The 12307-nt window shown below is 40.9% G+C and overlaps 1 protein-coding gene across 4 annotated transcripts in view; it reads left to right on the top strand.

The window, feature by feature from the left end:
• Positions 1 to 12071, top strand: part of ADIPOR2 (adiponectin receptor 2) — a 102087-nt gene extending 90016 nt beyond the window's left edge. For 2 of the 4 annotated variants that reach the window (XM_025401681.1, XM_025401683.1), the window contains exons 4-8: positions 1242 to 1413; positions 3834 to 4020; positions 4271 to 4458; positions 7294 to 7487; positions 9339 to 12071. In XM_025401681.1, coding sequence (XP_025257466.1) covers positions 1242 to 1413; positions 3834 to 4020; positions 4271 to 4458; positions 7294 to 7487; positions 9339 to 9467 — 870 coding nt within the window. In that variant the 3' untranslated portion in view covers positions 9468 to 12071. Of the gene's footprint in view, positions 1 to 1241; positions 1414 to 3833; positions 4021 to 4270; positions 4459 to 7293; positions 7727 to 9338 lie in introns of those variants that run through there. The other 2 variants (XM_025401682.1, XM_025401684.1) reach the window with 2 other exon arrangements.
• The last annotated feature ends 236 nt before the right edge of the window (positions 12072 to 12307 follow it).

Genomic DNA, 12307 nt, shown 5'->3' with positions numbered 1-12307 from the left:
ACTATTTTACAAATGAAGGAACTTCAGGTTGGAAGTTTTATAATTAATTAAAGGCCGAGCGCGGTGGTTCACGCCTGTAATCCTAGCACTTTGGGAGGCCGAGGCGGGCGGATCACAAAGTCAGGAGATCGAGACCACGGTGAAACCCCGTCTCTACTAAAAAAATACAAAAAATTAGCCGGGCGCGGTGGCGGGTACCTGTAGTCCCAGCTACTCAGGAGGCTGAGGCAGGAGAATGGTGTGAACCCGGGAGGCGGAGTTTGCAGTGAGCTGAGATCGCACCACTGCACTCCAGCCTGGGCGACAGAGCGAGACTCCGTCTCAAAAAAAAAAAAAAAAAAAATCAGTTAAGTCTCATATAGCTAGTTAATGCCAGGGATCCACAATTTTCTGACACCTGTGCTCTTTCTTCTCTGCTTCATCATATTTGTGTGGTGGGAAGAGAAGAAAGAGTAAGATGGAGGGAGAGATTTTAGCAAAAGGCACAAAAGTGTGATTCTATGTAATTCTGTTTTTACCAATAGGAATATTAAAAATAAAATGTTCATATTTAATACCACAGGGGTTTATCAGGGGTAAAGTCTGTTATATAGGATGAAGGGGGTCTGTATGAGTGAGACTTTGGAACCTTCATCCCACCGTTAGCCAGATAGAAACAAAGTTTGAAACCACTCTTTTAGGGCATGTCCTATAAATTTATTTACTCTTTCCTTTTCCTAAGGTCCCCACTTAAAAATACCTTTTTCTTTCTTTCTTTCTTTCTTTTTTTTGAGGCAGAGTTTTGCTCTTGTTGCCCAGGCTGGATTGCAGTGGTGTCCTCAGCTCACCACAACCTCCACCTCCTGGGTTCAAGCAATTCTCCTGCCTCAGCCTCCCGAACAGGTGGGATTACAGGCATGTGCCACCACGTCCGGCTAATTTTTTGTATTTTTAGTAGAGATGGGGCTTCTCCATGTTGATCAGGCTGGTCTCGAACTCCTGACCTCAGGTGATCCGCCCACTTAGGCCTCCCAAAGTGCTGGGATTAAAGGCTTGAGCCACCATTCCCGGCAAAAATATCTTTTTCATCAGTCTTTTTAAAGAACTCAGAATATAAGACATTATACATTTTGAGATGTTTGCCTTTTAAAAAATAAATTATTTTTCCCATTATAAAACAGTGTGGTAAGATATAGTTGTTAGGGATCAGTGTTGCTAAATTGACAAAATCACAAAGATGTTTGATAATACCCCTCTGCCAGGTATGGGAAGGTCGGTGGCGAGTGATCCCTCATGATGTACTACCAGACTGGCTCAAGGATAATGACTTCCTCTTGCATGGACACCGGCCTCCTATGCCTTCTTTCCGGGCCTGTTTTAAGAGCATTTTCAGAATACACACAGAAACAGGCAACATTTGGACACATCTCTTAGGTATGTAATGTCAGTGATGTGATGAGCTGGCGATTCACTTTCTTTCTTTTTAATTTCATGTATTTGATGGTAAGGACAGAATTTCAGACATGTATTTGGATTTGCCATTTTGTTCTCTCAATTTCTAATGATGAATTTTCTCACTGGTTTACTCCTAGGTTATCCTGGTTTGCACTATGATTTTGTTATAACTTAAGTCGTATTTCTCTGTACTAGATTTTCAGATATTGTCCTTAAACCAGGCCAAGTAAAAGTAGTTGCTATACAAAATGTGGTTTCATATTGTAGTGACCACTGAGAAGAAGGTATTATTTAATAGAAGTAATCTGATCTTTTAAAATTCATTACTTATATGCACTGCTAATTTTCAGTTTGGCCTGAAGTAGAATATGGACTGTAATTTTTTCTCCATAATGATAGTATATTAAAGAAAGAATACTATAGAGAAAAGAATAGTCTTTCCAACATGTGGTGCTGGGATAGCTGAGCCATATGTAAAAGAATGATCCCAAACTTGCATATACAAAAGTGAACCCCAAATGGATCAAAGACCTAAACATAAGAGCAAAAACTATAAAATCCGTAGGAGAAAACATAGATATAAATCCTTGTGACTTTGGATTAGGTGACTGTTTCTTAGAATTGCCACCAAAGAAAAAATAAATTGGACTTCATCAAAAGTAAAAACATTGGTATATCAAAGTGCATTATCAAGAAAGTGAAAAGACAACCCATAGAGAAGAGAATATTTACAAATCAGCTGGTTGGTAAGGATCTAATAAATAACTCCTACAACTCAACAATAAAGACAACCGATTTTAAAAATGGGTAAAACATCTGAATAGATGTTCTTCCAGTGAAGATCTAAAATGGCCAATAAGCACATGGAAAGATGTTTATCATCATTAGGCATTTAGGAAAGTGCAAATCAAATGCTTTGAGAAATGCAGTGAGAAATTTCACCTCTTCACACCCACTAGGATGGCTATAATCAAGAAAATGAAAAATAACAAGTCTTGGCAAGGATGTGGGGAAATTGGAACTTTCATACTTTGCCAGTAGGAATGTGAAATGGGGCAGTCCCCATGGAAAAGTCTGGCAGTTCCTCAAAAAGTTAAAGAGTTACCAGAAATCCACTCCTAGTATATTACCCAAGATGACTGAAAACATGTTCACATAAAAACACGAACACAGAAGTTTATAGCAACATTATTCATAATAGCTAAAAAGTAGAAGCAACCCAGATGGGTATCGACTGGTAATGGATAAACAAAATATGGTATATTCATACACTGGAGTATTATTTAGCTGCAAAAAGGGATGAAGCACTGATACATGCGACAGCATGGGTGAGGCTTGAAAACATTTGCTAACAAGCCAGACGCAAAAGGTCACATGTTGTTTGATTCTACATGCATGAAATGTCCAGGACAGGAAAATCCATAAAGACAGATTACTGGTTGTTTAGGGCTGTGAGGAGTGGGGAATGGGAGATGACAGCAGTTATAGAACTTCTGTTTGGGGTGATGAAAATATTTTGGAATTAGTTAGTGGTGACGGTTGTACAGCCTTGTGAATATACTAGTTCTGGCCTTACTACATTTGATTTGCATTTCTTATCACACATTTGATTTCCATGGTGCCTCTAAGTTCCTGCCTGCTAGTATAGTGAGAGGAGAATAGAGAGTCAAATCAAGTTTGTTGCTGACTTCTAATTCAAGGATAATTTTTAATTAAAATGATAAAACAATTACTTAACAAATGTTGAACTTGAAATTTCTGTGTCTGCCTTGTGTTAGGTGGCCCTTCCCTAAACAGTAGGTACATGGCATCTTTCTGTGTAGAACAGTTTAGGAATTGGTTAGGAAATGGCCTGAGTAGGCATTTTACTGTCCTTAACTCTTGAATCTCCTGAACCAGCTGATGAGGACCAGAGAAGCAGCATGATGCTCCCTGACAGCTATTGGTAGAGGAAAGCTGAATTTCTTGGCAGGGTTTAGGGGTATTGGGATTCATTGTAAAAACAAAAGCAAAAGCACAATGGACCATTGAAAGCTGGACTATGATGTATGTGCCAAAAACTGTATAAATGAAACTATTCTACATCTAGAGGTAGAAGTGGCTTCTTCTTATGTCTTCTAAGAAGTAGCCACACTGTCTGATTTCTTTTTAGATTATGCCCTTAGATAAGTTTTTATATTCTGTATATTAAGTTTATGAAGCTGAAGTATTTCTGATACCAGCAGTGTTGGAAGTAAACCACGATTTTGGATAGGCTTCAGTTACTTGGAAAATTTTTCTCATTGAACTTTTGATTCAGATATTGTTATGATGCTGAAGGATTGAAAACAGAATCAGTATATAATATTGTCTCTTTTAAAGGGTGATATTTTATCTATTTTGTGTGCTCTTTTTCCTAGGTTGTGTATTCTTCCTGTGCCTGGGGATCTTTTATATGTTTCGCCCAAATATCTCCTTTGTGGCCCCTCTGCAAGAGAAGGTGGTCTTTGGATTATTTTTCTTAGGAGCCATCCTCTGCCTTTCTTTCTCATGGCTCTTCCACACAGTCTACTGCCACTCAGAGGGGGTCTCCCGGCTCTTCTCTAAGTAAGTATCTGTAAAGTCCGTATTTTGGCCAATGATTTAGAGGTAGTGCATTAGGGAAAAACATTCAGCAGAGTTGGCAGAATTCTTAATATCATCTCATGGAAACTTTTTTTTTTTAAATTAAAGAGCAACCCAGTTTGGCTCTTAGCTGTTGTTGATGGCTTATGTCATGAGGGATTAATTGGAACCTGTATTGGCCAGTAATTTTTAAATTACTGCATTAAATGAAATTTTTTTTTTTCTATCATAGACTGGATTACTCTGGTATTGCTCTTCTGATTATGGGAAGTTTTGTTCCTTGGCTTTATTATTCTTTCTACTGTAATCCACAACCTTGCTTCATCTACTTGATTGTCATCTGTGTGCTGGGCATTGCAGCCATTATAGTCTCCCAGTGGGACATGTTTGCCACCCCTCAGTATCGGGGAGTAAGAGCAGGTAAGAACACTGGAGGTTCTACATTCGACATTCATTTATTCACTAGTTAAATTCACTATTTATTAAAGTTGAACCATTTGCCAAACATTATGCTGTGTATTTGTGATGCCAAGATGAAGAAATCATAGTCCTATTGTTGAGGGTTTTTTTATGTAGTAGTAGTAGTAGTAGTTGTCAGTAGTGTTTATTAATTGTCTTAAAGCATTAGGGTTGAGGGGTCATGGTGAGTATGAGGTGATATAATTTGGGACTGTTACTTACTTGAGTTTATGGCTAACCATCCAGAAAGCGGTAGTCTGTAACTTTTGTAAACAGTGATTTCTCTTACTCAGTGTGGAGTGTACTTTTTGTAGTGATTCTTTTTTTGTTGTCATTTTCTGTTTTTTTTTATATTTTTATTTTATAATGTATAATCTGCTTAAGGCTTCACCCCCGTACTGATTGTGTTTTGTTAAAGTGGGCAGCATATCTCCCTTCTGATGTAGGGTAAAGGGACTTTTTATATTTAGGATAATGCCTGTTTAGCTGGAGATCATAGAGAAAGCCACAAGGCCCTCAGTGCCTTGGCTGAGTCTTCTTGTAGGGTATGGAGTTAGCAGAGATGTTTTTGTCTCCCACTCAGTGTCAAACTCCGTGCCCACTGAGAATGAACAAGGAGTGTTTTTCCTTTCATCCTTAAACCCCCAAAACCATTTAGTATTAAAATCTAAGCCTTGGATCATCTGCAGGTACCTGGAAGGTTAGACACAGAAGTAACTTCATGTCAGTGGCCACTGTTACAACATTCTGCTCTCTTCCTTTTTGTGTTCGTGTGAGCAAATGAGCACTGGTCAGGGTCGGCTTTCAGCCGTACTTGAGTAGTACAGTGGTGTTAAGCCTGTTTGAGCACATGAGATAAGAATGTCTTTGCTGAGTAGAGCTGAGCATTTTGCTATTTATATACATGAGAAGAACCAAGTTCCTGAGCCTTTGACTTAGAGAATGATAGGCAGAAACCATTAGCAGCCTTTGCTTAGCATGTAGAGGAAAAGAACAAGTGAAGAAATATCATGATAATAATTCCTTAGAGGAGCAGAGGTAGGAAATAATTTTTCTTCAGGCCTGCTTGGTTCTTATCTTTTGTGAGAGCAGCATTGCCATTTTCCTCTTCTCTTTTAGATGCCCATTTTATTTGTGAGTATGCATCCTGTATCTGTGCTTACATATATTGCTGTATACCAGCAGTGTATTTGGTAATGTCCAAAGCAAGTCATAGGCTCTTTATCTGTTGAGAAAGCTTACCAAATGACAGCTTGTTTTGCAAGGGTCATTGTTAACTCTGTGTCAAAATGTAGGAACAGTTAGTTACTGGCTGAGGCAAGGAGTTCCTATGTTGCTTTGGCTAATACACAGGTTTCAAAGTGGATTTAGACCAGTGGACTTCAAATTTTTTTTTCTTCATGACATTTTCTATTACAGTCCTGAACACGTGTATCTATACATAAGTTCATGTATATATAAATTACAAAACTTTAACAAAATAGTATTTAATCCTCCACTTATGTTACAATCTGATATTTTAATTTTATTCTAGTTCATTTTAAAAAATACTGGTTGAGACTCATTTAATTCATCTTAGAACTTAGGTCATATCTAGAAGTTTAAAAAAACATTACTTTAGATGCTTCTGGAGGCAGTAAGGCAGTAGGGCTGTGGCTGAGTGATTTGCCAGACTTTTTGTACCTGATTGTTATTTAGGGGCCTGGGAGCTTTCAGAAATCTCTCTCTCTCTCTCTCATCTTAGTATAGTATTCTCTCCCATCCCCCACCCCCATTAGGTCATTTGTTAAAGGCATTTAACAATTTTTAAGTGCCCAGTTACAGGTCACAGATTTAGATTAAAATTTTTTTTTTCTTTTTTCTTTTCTTTTCTTTTTTTTTTGAGATGAAGTTTTGCTTTGTAGTCCAGGCTGGAGTGCAGGGGTGCCATCTTGGCTCCTGACCTCAAGTGATCCGCCTGCCTTGGCCTCCCAAAGTGCCGGGATGACAGGTGTGAGCCACTGGCCCGGCCCTAGATTTCTGTTAAAAATAGGTGATGCCAGGTGATATGATCATTCATTGCCTCTCCACCCCAGGAACATCTGTCGCTTCAAAGAGAAGATGAGATACGTAAAATAGCTTGTATTGTAACCTGTGTCTGTAAAAGGACAGGCTAGGACAGTTTAAATAAACTCCTGGAGCTGTCCTTTCTGAAAACATTTAGCAACATTAATTCAAAACCCTTGAAGACTGCTGACTTACTAAGCTAGACCTCTCTTAGCGAGGCTCCTTGCTTTTTTTTTTTTTTTTTGAGACAGAATTTCACTCTTGTTGCCCAAGCTGGAGTGCAGTGGTGTGATCTCGGCTCACTGCAGCCTCTGCCTCTCGGGTTCAGGCTCAGATGATTCTCCTGCCTCAGCCTCCTGAGTAGCTGGGATTACAGGTGTGCGCTACCATGCCTGGCTACTTTTTGGATGTTTAGTAGAAATGGGGTTTCACCCTGTTAGCCAGGCTGGTCTTGAACTCCTGACCTCAGACGATCTGCCTGCTTTGGCCTCCCAAAGTGCTGGGATGACAGGTGTGAGCCACTGCACCCAGCTGGCTCCTTGCATTTGTAAATCTTTAGAATACAGCTGTGTTGTCTTGTGTGACAGTGTCCCAGAGTTTGAAGAACTTTTTCCTTTAAAACTGGAAGCTAATTTTGTATGCTGCTTTGAAATACTCAGTTTACAGAGTTAATGGAACTGTGCTGTAATACTGACTTCTGGCTCTTTGTTTCTCTTCTGCGTTACTTCACTCTCTTCTTGTGACTGCTAGGAGTGTTTCTGGGCCTGGGCCTGAGTGGAATCATTCCGACCTTGCACTATGTCATCTCGGAGGGGTTCCTCAAGGCTGCCACCATAGGGCAGATAGGCTGGTTGATGCTGATGGCCAGCCTCTACATTACAGGAGCTGCCCTGTATGCTGCCCGGATCCCCGAACGCTTTTTTCCTGGCAAATGTGACATCTGGGTAAGTATGTCAGGGGTGATTGAGCTTGTGTAGGTATCTGCTCGTGGGTTATTGGCATACTGCAGAGTGATGCAATAGAAAAAGTTTTAGACACAAAGTTAGGACAGTTGTATTCTGGTTCTTATTCCTTGTTTAGCTGTCTTTCTATGGACAATAAGTACAATAATAACTAACATTTAGTGAGCACTTCCTTGGTGCTCAGCATAGTACAGAGTGCTTTGCATGGATTACCTCCTTTAATACATTAGCCCTATGTGGTATGATAACTCCTGTTCATGTCTTCATTTTACACATCAGGAGACTAAGGCTTAGGGAGGTGAGGCCACTTGTCCAAGCCATGTGGCTATTAAGTGGTAGAACTGGAATTTGAATTAGGCTAATTTTAATATCAGAATCTGTGCTCCTTTTGACAATGGAAAGTCATTTTTCCATTCTTTGTCTCAGTTTCCTTGTTTATGAAATGAGGATGATAGACCAGATTTTTACCAGAGTCCTTTTTAGGACCAGATTTCTACCAGGGTCTTTTTTTATACCAAAATTTAGTGATTTGTAATGAGAGACTGAGTGTATGTATGTCTGGTGGAAGAAGAGGGATTGTGAAGAAGAGGGAACTGGATTGAACTAGATTGTGGTCATTGGTAAGAGACGAGGAAAGAGAGGAGGGAAAAGAAAATATATGGACTGATATAGATAGAAAAACTTATAACCAAAGAGGGCCTGAAATATTTTCAACAAGACAAAATTGGAAATATGCTTAATGTGAAATCTGACCTTTGGAATTCTGTTCCTCAGCCTATTGCTGATTATTATAGACTAAGCTGATTATCTCATCTCTTTAAAGTTTAGTTTAGCTATCTGTAAAATGCAGATGATCTTGAACTTAAGCATTTTTTTTTAGCTTCAGATTAGCGCCTTCATCTTTCTGATTGCATTATCATCATTTTGACATTTACCAGGAGGGGTTTTTGCCCTTTATCCTCTTTCTTTGGGGAAATTAATCCCCTTTGGTTTCCTGGGAAACATCTCTTGGGATGTGACTTAATTTCTTCTAGTTTTTGCTTCCAAAATCAGTGTTTTTCTCTTGATAAATCCTGCTTAGCCACTGTACTTTTTCATTTTGAGATTAGAATGACAGAATAGTGTAATTTTTGAAGTGCAGCCAGCTATTGATTACCCTTCTTGAGATGTGGAATAGCATTCAGCAGAACAGGTAAAATCAGAAATAATGTCACTTGCTTGTAGACCAGCTTCTGACTTGAGAAGTAAAAGGGCCTGTTTGCTTAGTTTTTGACACATTATGTAGTTCATGAAATTTCAGAATCATAGCACTGAAGGAAACTCTGGGGACCATATGTTATGACATTCCACACACGATCCTGGAATCCTCTTTAGTTTTTCTAACAAGAGAGCAACATTTAAATGACCATAGCTCTAGTCCTCTTGTCCATGACAAAATGTCCATCAGCAGTGAGTAGGAAAAGGACTGTATGTGTGATCATAGTCCATGGCTAGGTGTCAAGGGATCCTTGGGACCTTTGTGGCCTGTTAGCAAGAGTCTGTATGTCATTTGCCACTGGTTTCAGTGTTAAGTGTGTAGATGTTTATGTGTAGAGCTGAGTGGCAGCACCTTGATTTCTTTGGGAACAGCTGACTTTCAGCTCAGCAGAATGTGATATACCTAATGGATGTTCCAGGATCTGTGGACACCTTGAATGTGAGCTCTGCCACATCCATTCCCTGCCTTCTGCTCAGCATAAACCAGGATTAAACGTTTCTAAGAATCTTTAGCAATCTTAATAATGTATGGGTTTGGGTTTCTCTATCCCCTTCTCTTTTTTTTTCCCTCTCCAGTTTCACTCTCATCAGCTGTTTCATATCTTTGTGGTTGCGGGAGCTTTTGTTCACTTCCATGGTGTCTCAAACCTCCAGGAGTTTCGTTTCATGATCGGCGGGGGCTGCAGTGAAGAGGATGCACTGTGATACCTACCAGTAGCCAGGGACTATGACCCTAAACCAGGGCCTGCAGCACTTGCGGGCCTCCCTGCTGGCTACTGATGCCAGTACCAGAGGAGCCCCAAAACTTTGACAGCCTCGTGGGCTTTGTGACGGCCCAGGGGCTCTGCGTGGTACATGACTGAGAAGAGAAAAACAAAAATAAATCATACCTCAAAGGATGGAGTGCATCAGTTGGGAGAAAAGGAGACATAGCCCAAACCCTGGCTTATTCTTGGGATCTACTGATTGTGGGCTCTGCAAGACCCTTGGCAAACTGGCTTCTGATCCATATCATATTTATTTGTAGAAGATGGCGAAACAGTTTAACTGGTGGTTCGTTCTTCTCCCTTTCTCTCTCTGTATAACAATAATACAAACCGATTTAGGTGAACATTTATATCCAATAAGGGGTGGGAGTGTGATTTTAAATGCTCTTTTGGGAGAACAAAGAAATTAATGTAAATAAGATTTCTAACTGTTTAAATAAGACTTTATATAAATGTTTAAAACATAGGGGTAAGGGAGGGAGGGAGAATTTTTGTATAGAATGAAACATGCAAGTACCACACACTGTTTGAATTTTGCACAAAAAGTGACTGTAGGAGGATCAGGTGATAGCCCCAGAATGTACAGTGTCTTGGTGCACCAAGGTGCCTTCTAAAGGCTGACATACCTTGGACCCTAATGGGGCAGAGAGTATAGCCCCAGCCCAGTGGTCACATGACCACGGTCAGGCCTGCGAGCCTTTGGGAGATCTGAAGTGGAGGGGAGTGGTGTGTGTTTTCTCAGTGGAAGCAGCACACGAATGGCTGACAGGACGTGTTAAAGGCTCTAGTTAGGGTGTCATTGTCATTTGAGAGACTGATGCACTCCTGCCAGCTGGTAAAGGGGTGCTGGAGACCACGGAGGAAACATTAGCACGGGCTGGTCCGGTTACTTCCTGGCATCCCGCTCACTTTTATGGTAAGTCTTATTAGAGGGATGTGACAGTTTTCCATATCCTTGCTGTGGAGCTCTGGAACACTCTCTAAATTTCCCTCTATTAAAAATCACTGCCCTAACTATCCTTCCTTCTTGAGGGGATAGAGATGGACCTTTCTCTGACATATTTCTTGGCATGGAGCCAGCCACAAATGAGATTCTGACCTGTCCAGGTTTCTCCTGAGCTCGTCTACATAGATTGGGAGACCCTTCCTTTGGATTAGGAAAGATGAGTTTTACCTCTGGTACACGGTCGTGATAAGCCTGGATGTGACAGACACCTCGGCTCTCCTTGAACAAGAAAGCCAGCAGAGCTCTTAAAGCCAATTGTAGTACCAAGTTGTCAGCACTCACTGAACCCCACTTTACAGGGATAGAGTGGCATGGCATTGGTAGACAATGGTATGTTATTGCCAGGGAGTGAGGTACAAGACAGTGGCTCGTGTCCCAGGCCTAACCTGATACGCTGTCAGAGAAAGTGGTGGGGAAAGGATCTGGTTCATAGAATTCTGATCTTGGCCCATAGGTGAACCACCAAAATAGCGCTTGAGTCTTAGGTTACTGTCATCAAAGACTTGGGATGACTCCATTATATCCTGGGATTGTGGGTATTAGAACTAAACATGGAGGTCCTGAACATGGGGACTGGCATCCTCAGTAGGTGTCTGGGAATATAGGAAGGGTCTCCTATTCAATAGAGTTTTCTCAGTTATTTTCCTCCCTTGCCCTTCCAATCTCCAGCAAAAGCTGGGATCCAGGAAGGAAAGAATCCAGTGTAGAAGTTGAGAAGAACTTGAGCGTTTTGGTTCTTGATAAGGTCACTGCCCTAGGTGCTAGGTGGACCGAACAAAAGACTCAGTGGATGAACTGATGCAGTGCCTGACAGAATAAAGAACAGTATTAATCCCTTTGAGAAAGCATAGTCCAGCAGGACAGTGGCCATTTGGACAGAAGCCCACTTAGTTTCTTGGGAGCAACAGCACAGATCAGAAGCCAGACTTGCTCTTTGGTCATGCCCTTTGGGATACACAGGGTACAGGTGCAGCCCTGTCACAACAACAGAAGTAGCAGCCTCTGGGTGCAGTCACCCACACCCCAAAGCTGGAAGGATCTGGTTCAACATAGCACAAACCCTTAGGAAAAATGAAATTAACATCACTGATGTGTAATCCAGTAAAATCTCCCTCTTTTGGGTGTGTATGTGGGCATCTCTGTGCCCATTTCTATGTGTGTCTACGTGCAACTCACTACCAACAGCCTCATGTGCACTTGACCTGACAGTGCTCGCTGAGAACTCTCACCAGGTTGGCGCCTGAATGCCTTACTCTCAGCAGTCAGAGGCTTGCTTGCTCTGTGCAGATTTTTAATTTTCTTTTTTGGCCCTAGGCTGGTTGGGACCTCTACAGCTTCATTCTTTCACCATTAAATAGTGGCCTTTTTCAGTATTTTCCCTCTTCCCCTTTATAAATTGCTAAAGCCACAAAGCACATTTTAGGGGATCATAGAAGGTTGGGGTTCCAGAAGGGCATCTGTGTGATGGTTCCATTGATGTGGGATTTCCCTACTTGCTGTATTCTCAGTTTCTAATAAAAAGAACCAAATGAAATACGACCTTCTGTTGTGTGTTTTTTATTGCCGTTCACCTTACCTCCCCTTAGCTTTTGGCACTTTTCTGAGGCTCTAATTTAGACACTGAGATTTAAGAAATTTTTGGAAACTTGCCATTCGGGATGCACAAATCAAAGTGCTTATGCCCAACTCCTGTTTCCTAACTCAAGCTTTCATCGTAACTTGGACCAGGTTTAGAATGGAGGGGAGAGCAGCCCTAAGAGGCAGTTCGTTTT

The sequence above is a fragment of the Theropithecus gelada genome, chromosome 11 (assembly GCF_003255815.1).
Source record: "Theropithecus gelada isolate Dixy chromosome 11, Tgel_1.0, whole genome shotgun sequence".
NCBI lineage: Eukaryota > Metazoa > Chordata > Mammalia > Primates > Cercopithecidae > Theropithecus > Theropithecus gelada.
The sequence above is the reverse complement of the archived record's forward strand: the minus strand, read 5'-3'. Positions and strand labels throughout refer to the sequence as shown.